At 44.1% G+C, this 16550-nt stretch overlaps 1 protein-coding gene across 1 annotated transcript in view; it reads right to left on the minus strand.

The window, feature by feature from the left end:
- The window catches only part of LOC111972070 (DENN domain-containing protein 2A), a 65537-nt gene that overhangs the window by 27026 nt on the left and 21961 nt on the right, over positions 1–16550 (minus strand). The window contains 14 exon segments of the mRNA XM_023998911.2: positions 1458–1585; positions 3737–3865; positions 3867–4008; positions 4011–4040; positions 4043–4213; positions 4216–4245; positions 4248–4291; positions 4293–4381; positions 4383–4439; positions 4442–4506; positions 4509–4653; positions 4655–4757; positions 7094–7180; positions 11163–11259. Coding sequence (XP_023854679.2) covers positions 1458–1585; positions 3737–3865; positions 3867–4008; positions 4011–4040; positions 4043–4213; positions 4216–4245; positions 4248–4291; positions 4293–4381; positions 4383–4439; positions 4442–4506; positions 4509–4653; positions 4655–4757; positions 7094–7180; positions 11163–11245 — 1303 coding nt within the window. The 5' untranslated portion in view covers positions 11246–11259.

Below are 16550 nucleotides of genomic sequence, written 5' to 3' on the forward strand. Positions count from 1 at the left end.
CAGATAAGATTGAGGCAGGGACAGACAGGCCCATTTTCCAGAGCCAGGGCTCATCTCTTCTCCCCTGTCGATTCATCACCAGATGGACCTGTTGGAGGGGGACATCAGACAGGGACCGCGACAGCCAGTTCCGCTCCTCTCCATTCCCTCCTCTCTCCTCCTCCTCCTCCTCCTCCTCCTCCTCCTCCTCCTCCTCCCTCCAATCCTCCCTCCTCCTCCTCCTCCTCCCCTCCATCCTCTCTCCTCTTCCTCTCTCAGAAAATCAAGGAATCAGCTAGATCAATGTCTGTTTCAAGTGACTAATATTACTGACTGACTATACTACTCGAAGTCTGTGCTACTGAGATTTAACTTAGTGACAGTTGTTTCTCTCTTTACCTGAAACAGCAGACTGGTTGTGTAGAGTTGTTAGGAGTGTGTATGGTGTAGACTATAGACAGCCCTATGAGAATACACTCAGACCTAGCCCAGTTATCGTAATGCACTGTCCCGCCTTTGTCTCTCTCTCTCTGTAGCTCCAGCTCTAGCTCTTTCTCCCATTGGCACTTATGAGTTACTTTACCCATGGGGGGCTGGGGGTTCGGTGGACCATGTTCTGAGAATTCACTCTAAGTACTACACTGTGACACTGGAAGAAATGACAGACTAAGTATAGGCATCATCTAAATGCAATTAAAAACACCATTTGATTGTTATGGTTAAGCTCTACAGCACTGACCTGATATACCTTACATTTAACAAGCAATCCTCATAACACAACAGTGTGAGTGATGAAAACCATAGAAATATGGATCATGTTGCTAAAAATGCCCCGGGGACTAAGTCATGCAAATATGCCTCCCACAGCAGCCTCAGAGACAATCACACTGCAGACCAGCTCGCCTAAGACCTCACAAAACATGGAAAAGGCAGAGTAGGTTTAGGATAACAGAGAAAACAATAACGCAGGAACGTGGGTAAGAGCACCACCTGCCATTACTAATAACAATTCTGAAGCAGCGTGCCTCTTTTAAATAAAAAGCTACAGAAACACAAAAAGAACATGCACAAAGAAAAACATAACCTTAGTTACACCTGGGTCGTGTTCAGTAGTAGAAAACATTTTGATACAGAGTGAAATGGGGAGGTACTACCTAAACATGTCCAATAAAAACACAGCTGTTTTGTTTTTCACTGCAAAGCATTTTGCTACAGTGTACCCTACTGAACATGACCTCGAACTCTGTGGCAGTGAGTTTTCTCTGAACTCTTTGAGCAGAGGGGCCCATGGCCCAAGTCAACCCTTACAGAGGTCTTCCACTGTTCTACAGTGTTAGGAACATATAGGAATACCAGCATATGTGGTCCATGCAGGAAACCCACAACTATGGTGTTGCAAACCAACCAACAACTCCAACCAACTGAGCCATGCAAGAAGCCCATGTTATACAAACATATATTTAAGACCAGAGTGTTACCTTGGATATCCTCGTAGACGTTCTCCTCTGATAAAGTGCGTGTGAGGCCAAGTCGGGACTGAGCGTACCAGTCCACCCTGCTGCTCTCTGACGACGACTGCAGCAGATCCTCAAACTCATAGGACTTCCTGTAGGAGAGACACACACACACACACACAGATCAACCAGGTGGGAGATATATAGTTGTGTAAGCGTGAGTCATTATCTCTGGTCCTCTGTAACTCAGTTGGTAGAGCATGCTGCTTGTAACGCCAGGGTAGTGGGTTTGATTCCCGGGACCACCCGTATGTGCTCTACCAGTATGCATGCATGACTGTAAGTTGCTCTGGATAAAAGCACCTGCTAAACAGCTTATATTATTATTATTCATAATATTTTACTATAAGGGTCACAAATAATGCAGGTTGACGTTTATTGTCATGGGTGTTGTCCTGGAGGCAGAACTGAGCGATTTCCCCTTGGATAGGCCAGTTGCAAAGTCAAAATTGGCTATAATATAGAAATTAATGAAAACAAAAATAAGCTTTTTGGTCTTAATTTAAGGTTAGTGTTAGCAGTGTTAAGGTTTGGTTTAAAATCAGATTTTATGATTTTGTGGCTGTGCCAGCTAGTGACCACACTGCAGAGCTGCCTTCGGAACAAGATTCATGAAAAAAAAGGCTAACCTGCACAAATAATCTGGCTCTGGCTCAACTGTATTGGCTCGTGGTGAAAACACAAAATGAACTGTTTGCATATTTTCTCTCTACTTCTGGGACCTGGGTAAGAGCTAAGAAAGACACCTATTTCTGTCTCGAACAAATACCCATAGAAAAGGTGTGCGCGAGCGCACACGTGTTTGTGTGTTTGTGTGTGTGTGTGTGTGTGGTGTGTGCCTGCATGCATGCGTGTGTTGTGTGTAACAGACAGACAGACGGACGGGCATGCGGACGGGCGGACGGACGGACGGACGGACGTACAGACAGACGGACGCTTCTCTTGGACAGCTCTGAATGCCCGTCTCTGTGTGTTCTCCAGAGCTGCCTAACAGTCTGGCCCAGTGGGGAAACAGACAGCATCTCTTCCAATAGTCTAGCTATTGTACTGTAAAACTCCTAGAGAAAGACTAAGGCTGCACCCAACATGACACCCTATTCCCTGTATAGTGCACTACTTTTGACCAGAGTCCCAAATAGGCTCTGGTCAAAAGTAGTGCACTATTTAGGGAATAGGGTGCCATTTTGGGCACACTCTGACTGAGGTTGACTTCACAAAGGTTTTGGAAAATACAGACTTCAGCAGTGTGAAGCCTCCACATATGGTTTGGAATGTTACACAGCTAGACTTGGGCTAACAATAATGCAGTCTACTGAAGAAATCAATTGAAACATTTGAATCCACATTTGTACTTTCGTTGGATACTTGAAAACATGTATTGTGTTTTTAGAAGCCTTTTGTTTTTGCAGGTTGAGTTTATTGGGTTGAATGATTTCCACTAGATAGGCCATCTATAAAGTCAGAATTGGCAATGTATTATCAAAATTCCTGAAAACAAAAATTAGCTTGTTTTCTTTAATTTTACATATAGGTTTAGGATTAAGGTGAGCATTGTGGTTAAGGTTAGGGTTTAGGTTAAGGTTAGGTTTCAAATCAGATTTTATGACTTTGTGGCTGTGCCAGCTAGTGACTACCTTTCAGAGCTGCCTCCAATACATGAGTCATCCCAATAAATGCCAACATCCGCCTTTAGTGTCTCTTGTAGGATAGTTTAAGAACACACATTACACACGGACACTTCATGGCTAGCTGCTCATAAATGGAAGGTACTCTAACGCAATGCTATGATAGAGCCATAGAATTACTCAAACATAAGCCATTGATATTCCAAGGGCCACTCTACCACAGACACACAATGTAATATGTTATTGTTTCCTGCCAGGAGACTCTTGGCATGGTTTCATTGGTCCATGTGTACATTCCACAGCTCCAACCAATGACCTCATCCTCTAGAATGCTGTGATGAGTAGAATGAGGATGACATCATCACCCCCTCTGATTCATTGCAGATGTGCAGAATGAGAAGCTAAACTGGATGACAGGATAAAGTATGTGGGGTTGGGGAAAAACATGTACGGGCAAAGATGTCACTAAGAACTTTGTCAGAGTTTACTTAAAATGCTGTACGGATAGAAAATACTGTACCACCGACCTTTTGCTGTGTAGCAATGAATTAATCTGAATCTGAGGGTGCTGTATTCCCTCCCATTTCTGTCTCATTTCATCTCTGTCTGGTCTCTTACCTATTGCTGCTGTCTCTGGTTCTGTCTGCCCAGGGTCTCCTGCAGACTCCTGGAGGGGGGCAGGTGGGTAGGGGAGGCGGGGGGATGGAGGGCAGAGGGGGCAGGTTACGTCTCCCCTTGCCAAGGCCAGGCCTGAGGCGGGGGTGCTGGTGGGGTGTGGTGCTGGAAGGTGCGCTGGGGTTTGGGTAAGGGGTTGATGGAGGGACTGGCAGCGCCAGGCTCAGTGTACACGTTCTCAGGGTCACCTGACCTCCGCCGGCGCGTTGACCCCGAACTTCCAGCGTCCCAAATATGGGCTCGTTCCCTTCCTCTCCGCCCCCTCCTGCTCCTCCTGGGAAGGTGGGCAGAAATAGTTCCCAGGCAACACCAAGGAGGGCTTGGTGGAACCCTCTTTCATGGCCTGCTCCAGTTTCTTAATGTGAGTCAAAACAGACTTCTTGTCCTTGGCTGTCTCAGTGGATTTACTACTGCCTCTGAGGGTCCTCTATCCAGTATCACCTCTCTGTCCCGGTAGTGAGGCCCTCAGGAGACTTAGGCCGTAATCCCCCAGCTTTCCTGATTCTCCTTCCCAGAGTCCTGCCTATCCCAGCTGGCCAACCACTTACTGTCGGACCTGTGGACCTCTGAGGTATTGGTGGTCTCCTTTCTTTCGCACAGTCTCTGGTTCCTTCTGTGCTGTGTTCAGCGGGCATGGACCACTTCCAACTACAGGGAGGTAGAGGAGGTAGGGGCGGTCTCCTTCTTTCCCTCCCATTGGGAGATCTTGTCCGGATGCTGGCGCTGGTCTTCAGACCCGCCGGGGTCTTATTGAGTTTGCTACAGCCGCCAGTCCATTCTCCATGGTGGTACGGGGTCCGAGGTGGTTTTTTGTGAGCGAGCATTGTGTCAATGGTGCCTGGCCCGTCCAGAGAGGAAACCAGGGAGAGAGGGGCCGCTTGGAGGTGTCCCGTTCCCGTACACCACGTCTGGCCGCTGGGGGACCACAAACTGAGCCTCAACCTTCAAGCCGCAGCACTGGAGCCTGCACACACACGCATGGAATCAAACACAAACACACAACACACACACAACACACACACACACACCACACACCACACACACACACACACACACACACACACACACACACACACACACACCACAACACACACACAACACACACACACACACACACGAGAGAGATTAGAAAAAGGCATAGTGCCAAACCCTTCCTGGACAAAATAACAGTGAGCACCACACTATTTGTCATATGAGTGGACATATAATTACTGAGCACGGTTAAATGCACACAAGAATATGTGAATAGTCAGATTAATATAATAGTTTGTTTAAAACGTTTACATGCTTTGCAAGAATGATTTCCCTAATAATCCTGTTTACATGGACGTTCTACCAAAATGACCATGACATTTTTTCTTAGCCAGCAAGTACTCCGCTGGAACACATTAATGTTGTTTACGTGTCCTAATAATTCAAAAGATTGCTCAGAAAACSASGTGTTTTAACCGGCATATGCTCACTTTGATTTTGACCTTATGCCGATTAAGATAAGCAGAGTAAGGTGTTTACAGGACTATTTCCATACTCGGCCTACTGCCCTAATCAGTTTAATATCGAATTATTAGTGTGCATGACAGCTTTCAGAAGGACATATATTTGAGTACACAAATCACTGTAGTTATTGACAGCTCCTAATTCTGGATATCCACATAATATCTCTGTCATAACTGTCTAGCCACGTCAGATACAAAACAACTTGATTTTATGGAGTAAATGAGTAGGAATTCTCGTAAAACAACAACCCCCAGTAGAACCCAATTTGTGTCATATCTGCATGATGACTGGCTGCTGACAGTTTGAACTCAAGGTTTTAGGTCAAAGTTTACAAGCAGCACAGCCATTTCTGGGAGGATGAAAGTATACACAGCAAATGGAGAGGCTGGGGTAGCGGCATGCATCTTGTCTAAACTGAAGCTGAACCACTACCTGACTCCATCTTGGATCAAAGCCAGTTCAAATGATTTGGCTTTAAAACAAACGGAGGAAACGTGGCCTCTGACTGCAACTTCTGATGATATCGCATTATTGTATATATGAAAATGAAAAGTCCTGCAATGTTGAGGGAAACTTAAAGGAAACGGACTGTTCAATGGAGTACAGGGATATGGCATTTTTGGTGAAAGGAGTTCCAATGACGGAGCTTAAGGTAGCTGGTGGTGGATAGTTGTCAATAACTGTTGATGAAAAATGGCAAATGAGAGAATAAAGGTAAGTTGACATATGAACACAGTACATCCCAAGATTTACGCCCATTGGTTGAGAGAGAGGAAGGTGATAATTGCAAGAGTGAGCCCAGGGTTGAACAACAAGCATGAGGAATGTGCATTTTTGTGCCATGCTTATAGGCTATAAGGTAAATAGGTGAATGACATTCCACACATGGCTAATAGGAAAGAGGAGAAGAAACAGGAAGCTATGATGATGATGATGATTTGTTTGTATTACTGGATGAAGTTAGATAAGCATTTAGACCAGCCTTCCTGATAAAACGTAAACTACATTACAATTTCCCTTCAACTCCCTTACATTTGAATGATAAATGATGTTGAAATATTATAAAAGTACGATTATGGACAACAAGGAAGGATTGTTTTATTAGTAGTTTGCTTTCTCTGCCTTCAGTTGAGGCTATAGTTTTTATGAAGCATGGAGCAGCAGAGGGGGGAAACTAAGTCAATCTGCAAAGCCAAGAAAAAGAGAAAGAGAGTGCGAGTGAAGGGGAGGGGAGGAGAGGAGAGGAGGGTGGAAGAGCAATAGACGGAGGAAGGGAGGGGGGATAAATAGTGTTCTCTTCTTCTTGGCAGGGGAATGGCCAGTTTTATAAAGAGAGCCTGGCTAAGAGCAGGGAACTATGGGAAGACTTCCTCTCACCCACAGACAAGGAGGGGTGGGGAGGGGGACGGTGGAGGCAGAAGGTGGGTACAACAACCATCTCTGATCAGCGGAGCAACAGAGGACGGGGAGACAGAGGAGGAGACTAGGGGAACAGGTTCAACTGGGTGAAGAGGAGTTGCATGAGAGGGGAAAAATTGATCTCTGTTGATTGGACTTTTCCGATATTTTGGTATTTCTTTAAGCTGTGCCATCTATGGCTTAGGGCTTCTCTAGCACTAGCGACAGCAGGGTGCCCAGTAACAGTATCCAGCTGCCAGATGAAAACCTTTGCCCTGCTGCCCTTCCATTGTTGGAACACCACATGGGACAGTCTGCCTGGCACTGTTTGCCTCAGACAGTTTCTAAGGGGTTCCATGGAGTGGATTGTAAAATGTATACAGGAAGTAGTAATGCAATACATACCCGTTGACTGATTGGTAGATACAGTTGTCAGTGTTGGTACAGAGCAGCAGGGCCCTCCCACCAGTCATTGTGCTAGCAGCTGGCATCCTGGAATGACAGAGAGAGAGAGAAATACAGGCAGACCGACACAGTCCAGTTAGCAGAGTTGGACTGCTAGTTAAGGATCATATCACCTCCACCTTATCCGACACCCTAGACCCACTACAATTTGCATACCACCCTAACTGATCCATGGAGGACGCAATCACCATTGCACTGAACACTGCCCTACCCATCTGGACAATAGAAATACCTATGTAAGAATGCTGTTCATCGACTATAGCTCAGCCTTCAACACCATAGTGTCCTCCAAGCTCATGACTAAGCTCAGGACCCTAGGTCTGAACCCCGTCCTGTGCAACTGGGTCCTGGACATCCTGATGGGCCGACACCAGGTGGTGAAGGTAGGCAACAACACCTCTGCCATGCTGATCCTCAACACTCAGCACCCTCCTGTACTCCCTGTTCACCCATGCGTGGCCATGCAAGTCTCCAACTCAATCATCAACTTTGCTGTCGACACAACAGTGGTAGGCCTGATTGCCAACAATGTTCCAGGAAAATAATCTATCCTTCAACGTCAACAAAATGAAGGAGCTGATTGCTGACTACAGGAGACAGCAGAGAGAGAACGCCCCCTTCCACATCAATGGGGCCGCAGTTTAGAGGGTGAAAAGCTTCAAGTTCCTTGGCGTGTACGACAGTGTGGTGAAGAAGGCGCAACAGCGGCTTGGTCCCTAAGACCTCACAAACTTCTACAGATGCACCATTGAGAGCATCCTGTTGGGCTGTATCACCGCCTGGTACGGCAATTGCGCCATCTGCAACCGCAGGTCTCTCTAGAGTGTGGTGCGGTCAGCCCAACGCATTACCGGGGGCACACTGCCTGCCCTCCAGGACATCATCAGTACCCAGTGTCACAGGAAGGCAAAAAAGATAATCAAGGGCCTCAGCCACCCGAGCCAGGGCCTGTTCACCCTGCTACCATCTAGAAGGTGGAGACAGTACAGGTGCATCAAAGCTGGGACCAAGAGACTGAGAAACAGCTTCTATATCCAGGCCATCAGACCGTTAAACAGTCACCACTAGCCGGCCTCCGGCCAGTACCCTGTCCTGATCCTTAGACACTGTTCTAGCCGGCTACCACCCGGTACTCTCGGAAAGTATTCAGACCCCTTGACTTTTTCCACATTTTGTTATGTTATAGCCTTATTCTAAAATGTATTAACCATTTTTTTTTAAATATCAATCTACACACAATACTCCATAATGACAAAGTGAAAATAGGATTTTTGCACATTTATTAAAAATAAAAACATAAATATCTTATTATTCAGACCCTTTGCTATGAGACTCGAAATTGAGCTCAGGTGCATCCTGTTTCCATTGATCATCCTTGAGATGTTTCTATAACTTGATTGGAGTGGACCTGTGGTAAATTCTTTTGACTGGACATGATTTGGAAAGGCACACAACTGTCTGTAGTTGACAGAACATGTCAGAGCAAAAACCAAGCCGTGAAGTCAAAGTAATTGTCCGTAGAGCTCCGAGACAGGATTGTGTCAAGGCACAGATCTGGGGAATGGTACCAAACCATTTCTGCAGCATTGAAGGTCCCCAAGAACATAGTGGCCTCCATCATTCTTAAACGGGGGGATTTTGTAACCACCAAGACTCTTCCTAGAGTTGGCCGCCCGGCCAAACTGAGCAATCGTGGTAGATGGGGCTTGGTTAGGGAGGTGACCAAGAACCCGATGGTCACTCTGACAGAGCTCCAGAGTTCCTCTGTGGAGATGGGAGAACCTTCCAGAAGAACAACCATCTCTGCAGCAGTCCGTCAATCATGCCTTTATGGTAGAGTGGCCAGACGGAAGCCACTCCTCAGTAAAAAGGCACATGACAGCCCACTTGGAGTTTGCCAAAAGACACCTAAAAGACTCTCAGACCATGAGAAACAAGAAGCATGGTGGTGGCAGCATTATCCTCTCTTGGGTAGGGGGCAGTATTTTGAAGTTTGGATGACAAATGTGCCCAAAGTAAACTGCCTGTTACTCAGGCCCAGAAGCTAGGATATGCATGGTAGTATTGGTAGTATTGGATAGAAAAGTTTCTAAAACTGTTAAAATAATGTGTGTGAGTATAACAGAACTGATATGGCAGGCAAAAACCAGAGGAAAATCCATCCAGGAAGTGGGATTTGTTTTATGTGAGTTGTTTTCCATTGAATGCCTATTGACTATGTTATGGGTTAGGGCCCAGATTGTAGTTTCTATGGCTTCCACTAGATGTCAACAGTCTTTAGACATGCTTTCAGGCTTGTATTTTGAAAAACCATGAGTAAAAATACCTTTTGGCCAGTGGTCAGGGGAAGTATGCAGAGCTGGATTGGGCGCATGACCGTGAGCGCACCGTTCGTTGTTTTTCCTTTCTATTGAAAATGCTATTGTCCGGTTGAAATATTATTGATTATTTAGACAATAGACAACCTGACGATTAATTATAACCATCGTTTGACATGTTTCAACAAACTTTACTGGTACTATTAGGATGTATTCGTCTGCATGTTTTGACCGCCCTGGAGCCAGTGTATTACTGAACAAAACGCGCCAACAAAACTGAGTTTTTGGGACATAAAGAGGGACTTTATCGAACAAAACAAACATTTATTGTGTAACAGGGAGTCTTGTTAGTGCAACCATATGAAGATCATCAAAGGTAAGTGATTCATTTTATCGCTATTTCTGACTTTTGTGACTCCTCTACTTGGCTGGAAAATGTTTGTATGCTTTTGTAAGCGGGGCGCTGTCCTCAGATTATCGCATGGTATGCTTTCGCCGTAAAGCCTTTTTGAAATCTGATACAGCAACTGGATTAACAAGAAGTTAATCTTTAAGCCGATGTATAACATTTGTATATTTTATTAATGTTTATTATGAGTATTTCTGTATTTTGAGTTTGGCGCTCTGCAATTTCACCAGAAGAAGTTATACTGTGGGGATGTTTTTCAACGGCAGGGACTGAGAGACTAGTCAGGATCGAGGGAAAGATGAACAGAGAAAAGTACAGAGAGATCCTTAATGAAAACCTGCTCCAGAGCACTCAGGACCTCAGACTGGGGCGAGACAAGCACCCAGCCAAGACAACGCAGGCATGGCTTCGGGACAAGTCTCTGAATGTCCTTGAGTGGCCCAGCTAGAGCCCAGACTTGAACCTGATCGAACATCTCTGGAGAGACCTGAAAATAGCTGTGCAGTGACACTCCTCATCCAACCTGACAGARCTTGAGAGGATCTGCAGAGAAGAATGGGAGAAACTCCCCAAATACAGGTGTGTGTCTTCATACCCAAGAAGACTCTAAGCTGTAATTGCTATCAAAGGTGCTTCAACAAAGTACCGAATAAAGGGTCTGAATACTTATGTAAATGTGATATTTCATTTTTTAAATGTTATTTATATGGGAAAACAATTCTAAAAACATTTTTTTGCTTTGTCATTATGGGGAATTGTGTGTAAATTGATGAGGGATAAAAACAAATCTATTTTAGAATAAAGGTGTAAYGCAACAAAATGTGGAAAAAGTCAGAATACTTCCCGAATGCACTGTACATAGTCATTGAACACTGGTCACTTTAATAATGTTTACATGCTGTTTTACCCACTTCATATTTACAGTATATACTGTATTCTAGTCAATAGGTTAATTTGGATTTTCCAAGCTCTGATGCTGCTGGTGGTCATTAGTAGCCTACCAAACTTGCTAACTGCCTGGTACTCAGCACTCTATTGTCCCTATCATCACCCTGACATCAATGAAAATGTAATAAAAATTGTAATCAAACACTTCATGAGAGCCCATGAGCTCATGTTGCGCAACCTTTCTATAGGCTAACATTTCTATGTGCATGAGAAAACTATAAAAAAAAAGAGGAGGATCCCATCAGGGTTCTATAGGCTAGGCCTACTATATTTATTTCTCAACTTTCTTAATATTTAGCACATTGCTTCTCTTTAAAACAGGAGTATAGCCTACCTGGCTGGCATGAAAATGAACCACGGGAAAAGCATCCATTCGCTGTATTTTTTTCTCCTGGCCCTGTTTGGAGACCGTTGCATGATAATGGTCCATTCTAAATTAAACACATTTCACACATATATTATTTAGTATATCTAAAGACAAGATTAAATCAACAACGGTCTGATGGGTGACAATATTAGCCTATCACTTGTGATTTATATATTATCACTTGACGCCCAGCTTGTGTGCAGTAAGGCAAGAAACAGTGCATGCCTTTTTTGGCGACTTTTTCAAATCATTGTCAAACACCTCATGTAGCCTAGGCCATAGGCCTATATGTTTTGATAAGGTTTGTATCACAACTAACCGCTGTACAACGGTTGTAGAGCCTAACTGGCATACATGCGCAGCTCATTTGCGGTCACTTGAGAATAGTGTTTTGCCGCTAATTAATTGCCTTTTACAACATTTGCGCTTATAGGCTACTAGTGTGTGCGCATTGCTACGCTTATAATGTGAGCTTGAAGATCTTTTTTAATAATAACTTGCAGATATTGTACAATCCAGGTGTACAAAGCTCTTAGAGACTTACCCATAAAGACTGTAATCGCTGCCAACGGTGATTCTAACATGTTTTGACTCAGGGTTGTGAATACTTATGTAAATTAGATATTTCTGTATTTCATTTGCAATAAATTTGCCAAAATGTCTAATAACATGTTTTCAGTTTGCCATTATGGGATATAGGTGAATTCAGGCTGTAACAAAACAAAATGTGGAATAAGTCAAGGGGTATGAATACTTTCTGAAAGCACTTGCATACATATTTATAGACTCTGACATTGTTCGTTCTGATATTTCTTAATTTTTGGTATTTGGCTTATTGTTTTGTATTGTTAGGTATACTGCACTGTTTGAGGTAGATGCATAAGCATTTCTCTGCACCTGCGATTACAATCAGCAAAATATGTATACACAACCAATAAAATTGTATTTTATTTTATTTGCTATTGATCTGTTAAATAACAGAGTGTTGTGGATGACCTGTATGCTCCCCATGAGTACCTTAAAGAGTTTAAGTCAAGTCAGTCAAAGGATTGGCCTGTCACCCAGAGACTAGACACCCAGAGACATAGCCATACCTCCAAATTACGTTGTTGTCACGCCTCCTTTGAGACATAAGTAAATACTAAGAGTCATACAGAATAATGGGGTGTATACTGGTTTTAAGCCTCTAGCTGATTTCTGAGAGCCAGGAAACTCCCCTAATCCCAGACTGCAGAGGAACAGACCTCACGGGTTCTGAGGCATCTCCCCAAACTGCAGCTCCTAGATCCCTACTTGATTAGTAATTGGAGGATACACTTGAAAATAAAGATTTGAATGATGTTGAACCTGCAGGAGAAAAACAAATGAGACGACTCTGACTCCATCTGGCACACAGAAGGAAACCTTTGGAAAATACTGGAAATTCCCCCATGTACTGTAATGCAATTAAGGCCAATTAAGAAATCGTCAGCAACATTCCAACCCAGAAGAAGGGGAATTCAGTTAAACTTGAGAGGAAYGTTGTTGACATGATAACCTACTGTATCACACAATCTATCCTCTTCACTGACTACCTCTCCAAAATCTATCAAGGACCTGGAATGTTTTTAACAGAGGTTCCGACCCGTATTGTTTCAGCTTGTTACTCCTTCATCCAAAAAACAGTGCCAAGGTTAGTGTGAAAGACATGCTGAGCCAGTTTGAAATCATTACTTGGTCCATTAGTCAAAGCATGAAGCCAGGTCTTGTTGGGACGTAACCACACAAGCTCTAAGTCCCTCATCTCACAGTTACTATGCTCCCAGTCCCAATGCAGACTGGGGATGTGTCCTAAATGGCAGCATATTCCCTATATAGTGCACTAGTTTTGACCAGAGCCCTATGGGTCCTGATCAAAGGTAGTGCATTACATAGGGAATTACGAATAGGGTGCTATTTGGGACCTGGTCAAAGCAGAGCACTCAACAACTAGGCCCCTAAACGCTGATAAAGCGACCTGGCTTGAATTTGGCCCCAGGTCTCAGCCCCTGATTTGGCCCAGGTGTTAACGTGGCAGGAGACGAGTCTGGGCAAACGCCTGTTAGCACTTTGTCTTCCCGTCTGGTGTGAGTAAACGTTGACAGACAGGCGGGTAGACGGACAGACAGACAGCTGGACGGACACACACGCACGCATGTCACACACACACGTAGCTGGAAAAACAGCGTCCAACAGATAGGGGAATGTGCGTGTGTGTATGCGTGTGTGACCAGATGTGCTAGAGGGCTTCAAGGCATCCATGGGCCGTTAAACATTTCCTGAGCACTGCCCACTCCAACAAACGCTCTCTCAACCCCCAATAAATATGCATCAGCTAACCCTGCTGCCATCCCTCCCCAACCCTCAGTATGCAGCGATTGCCTCCCCAGTCAGGTCAAATTCCACACATTGCTGTCCCCAGAACAGCTGAACAAGTCACGGAAGAAAATATGCCACAATTTGGCTGAATTACGTTAAAGTTGTTGACTAGCTGAACTATTCCTTGGCTGAGTCAACTGTGTAATTGGCCCAGTGGGTCTGTCCAGCGTTTTGAAACTGCACAGCTCATGGGTTGTTGTTATTTTCACTTAAGTGTGTAATTATAACTTGACACTGTGGAGAAATTATGCTTTTGGCTGATAAAATGTGCTTGGTTACGGTTAAGAGGTTTATCTCTCTGTCTCTCTTTCAGTTTCTCTTTCTCTCTACTCCTCCCTCCCTCTCTCCTCCCTTTCTCCCACTCTCTGGTATCTGTTGGAGCAGTACTGGGCTAGCCCCCAGAGAGAGAGGAGGAGGTTTGTTTCAGCCCCTCGCCTGCCAGCCTGCAGGCCCAAATTATTTTCAGCTGTGAGCTAAGCGCTGGTTACATGTTTGAGGGGAAACATCAACATTTTTTCCCCCTTCCCTCTCTTCTCTCTCTGCCTCTTCTTTCTCTACTGAAACCAAACAGGAAAAAAATTCAGAATAGAAATCCAGTGGATGGGGATGGGGGGAGGGGACATAAGAAGAATGTATGTAGCCTCAGAAAAATGAAGTGTAGTTTTACATTTAATTTATTTTCTGGGTCAGCAAGAGGGGGGTGAGCATCACAGAGGAGAAGAACGGGGGGAGGAGAGAGTAAATGGAGGGAGAGAGAGAGGAAAGAGGGAAGGAAAGTAGATATTGTGAAGAATATTATGAGTATAATGTTACACTGTGAAAAAGTTGAGGGTTTCAGCTCTCATTCATTGTTTGGAGCCCCAGGGTGAGAACACAAAGTGCTGTTCTATGAGTTCTGTTTGGCTCACTAAAGCACAGTATTCAATACAGTTGAACTTGTTCCATGGACCCTGAGGAACACTTTATTGTTGAGTTGAATGTTGAGTGTAACTCATGTTGACCATTACAGGCTCCAGGTTTCTGAATGAGTCATCAAACCTGGCACTAGCAGGCAGCTCCATATGAGACTCCCCTTCACTCTGAATGTGACAGGCAGTGAATCCATACCTAATAATGCTGTAAATCTGACAGTGTTGCATTGGTGCCCGGGCTGTTACTGTGGTAACTAAATCCATTGGAGCAAGAGAGGGGAGAGAGATAGAGTCAGCAGCAGGGTATCAGGACCCATCAGTTGCATAACAACTTTTTTATTTTTTTTATTTAACCAGGCAAGTCAGTTAAGAACAAATTCTTATTTACAATGACATCCTTCCCCCTACTATACCAAACCCGGCCGATGCTGGGCCAATTGTGCGCCACCCTATGGGACTCCCAATCACAGCCAGATGTGATGCAGTCTAGATCCGAACCAGGTACTGCAATGATGCCTTTGCACTGAGATGCAGTGTCTTAGACCACTGTGCCACTCGGGAGCCCCAAATTTGAGCTGTTCTTGCCATAATATGGACTTGGTCTTTTACCAAATAGGGCTCTCTTCTGTTTACCACCCCTACCTTGCACAACACAACTGATTGGCTCAAATGCATTAAGGAAAGAAATTCCACAAATTATCTTTTAACAAGGCACACCTGGTAATTGAAATGAATTGGTTGAGAGAATACAAAGAGTGTGCAAAGATGTCATCAAGGCAAAGGGTGGCTACTTTGAAGAATCTCAAATCTCAAATATATTTAGATTTGTTTAACACTTTTTGGTTACTACATGATTCCATATGTGTTATGTCATAGTTTATATGTCTTCGCTATTATTTTACAATGTAGAAAATAGTAAACATGAAGAAAAACTCTTGAATGAGTAGGTGTTCTAAAACTTTTGACTGGTACTGTACATACATACGAAATATATGTTATCTGTGACCTTACGTCTCTATATTAACATTCACATACCATCTTCCTTGTCTTATAGTGACTCCAACCCCCTGCAGTTTCCTACTAGGCTCACTCCTGTGTTGTTTATGTAACTGTAGCTGCCTCCAGATACCCAGTGACCATCCATCCGCTGATAGGAATCTCCTGCTGTCCTGTTGGATTTGTTATGAAGAATCTCAAATCTCAAATATATTTAGATTTGTTTAACACTTTTTTGGCTACTACATGATTCCATATGTGTTATTTCATAGTTTTGATGTCTTCACTATTATTCTACAATGTAGAAAATAGTAAAAAAATAAAGAAAAACCCTGGAATGAGTTCGGTGTGTCCAAACCTTTGACTGGTACTGTATGTGTGTTTGTGCGTGATGTGTTTGTGAAAAACAAAAAATGTTTGAGTGTTGTATGAGCGGGTGATATATTCACTGGTACATGTGTGTAAAAAAGAGAGGGAAGAGAAGGGGAGCATAGGATGTGTTCAAAGAAGAGATGGGGGACTGTGACCATCTGTGTTGATGTTGTAAATCCCTGTCCCACAAAGAGCTGCAGACAAACACTGCTATAACCTATACAAATCACACCATTGGGCCTGACCTGCCTGAGCAATGTGGACAATATCAGCGGCACACTGACTAGCTAACCCACTGGTGGCCTGGACAGCCTTTCACAAAGGAACCTGTCCTGCTTTACATGAGACACGAACAAAACTGGGTCATGTTTACTAGTGCGCAACATTTCAGATAGTACCTGCCCATTTCGGCCCGTTTGCTTCTGATTCATGCCTAGTGAATACAACCCAGGATACACGCAGCCAGGTCAAGGAAACAGACAATAATAGCAAAGAGGAGACATCATGATATTCCACAACAATAGGACAACTGAGACTCTCCACTGTCAACTTCAGATTCCTGATTTTCAAGACATCTGTGACTAAATACGAGTCTGCATTCCTGTTGCCTCACGGCACCTCCGGGCGCCTCACAGTGAGTTAGCCATGGGCTTGTCAGTGACTTTGTCAGTGCCAGTAT

The sequence above is a fragment of the Salvelinus sp. IW2-2015 genome, linkage group LG13 (genome assembly GCF_002910315.2).
Source record: "Salvelinus sp. IW2-2015 linkage group LG13, ASM291031v2, whole genome shotgun sequence".
NCBI lineage: Eukaryota > Metazoa > Chordata > Actinopteri > Salmoniformes > Salmonidae > Salvelinus > Salvelinus sp. IW2-2015.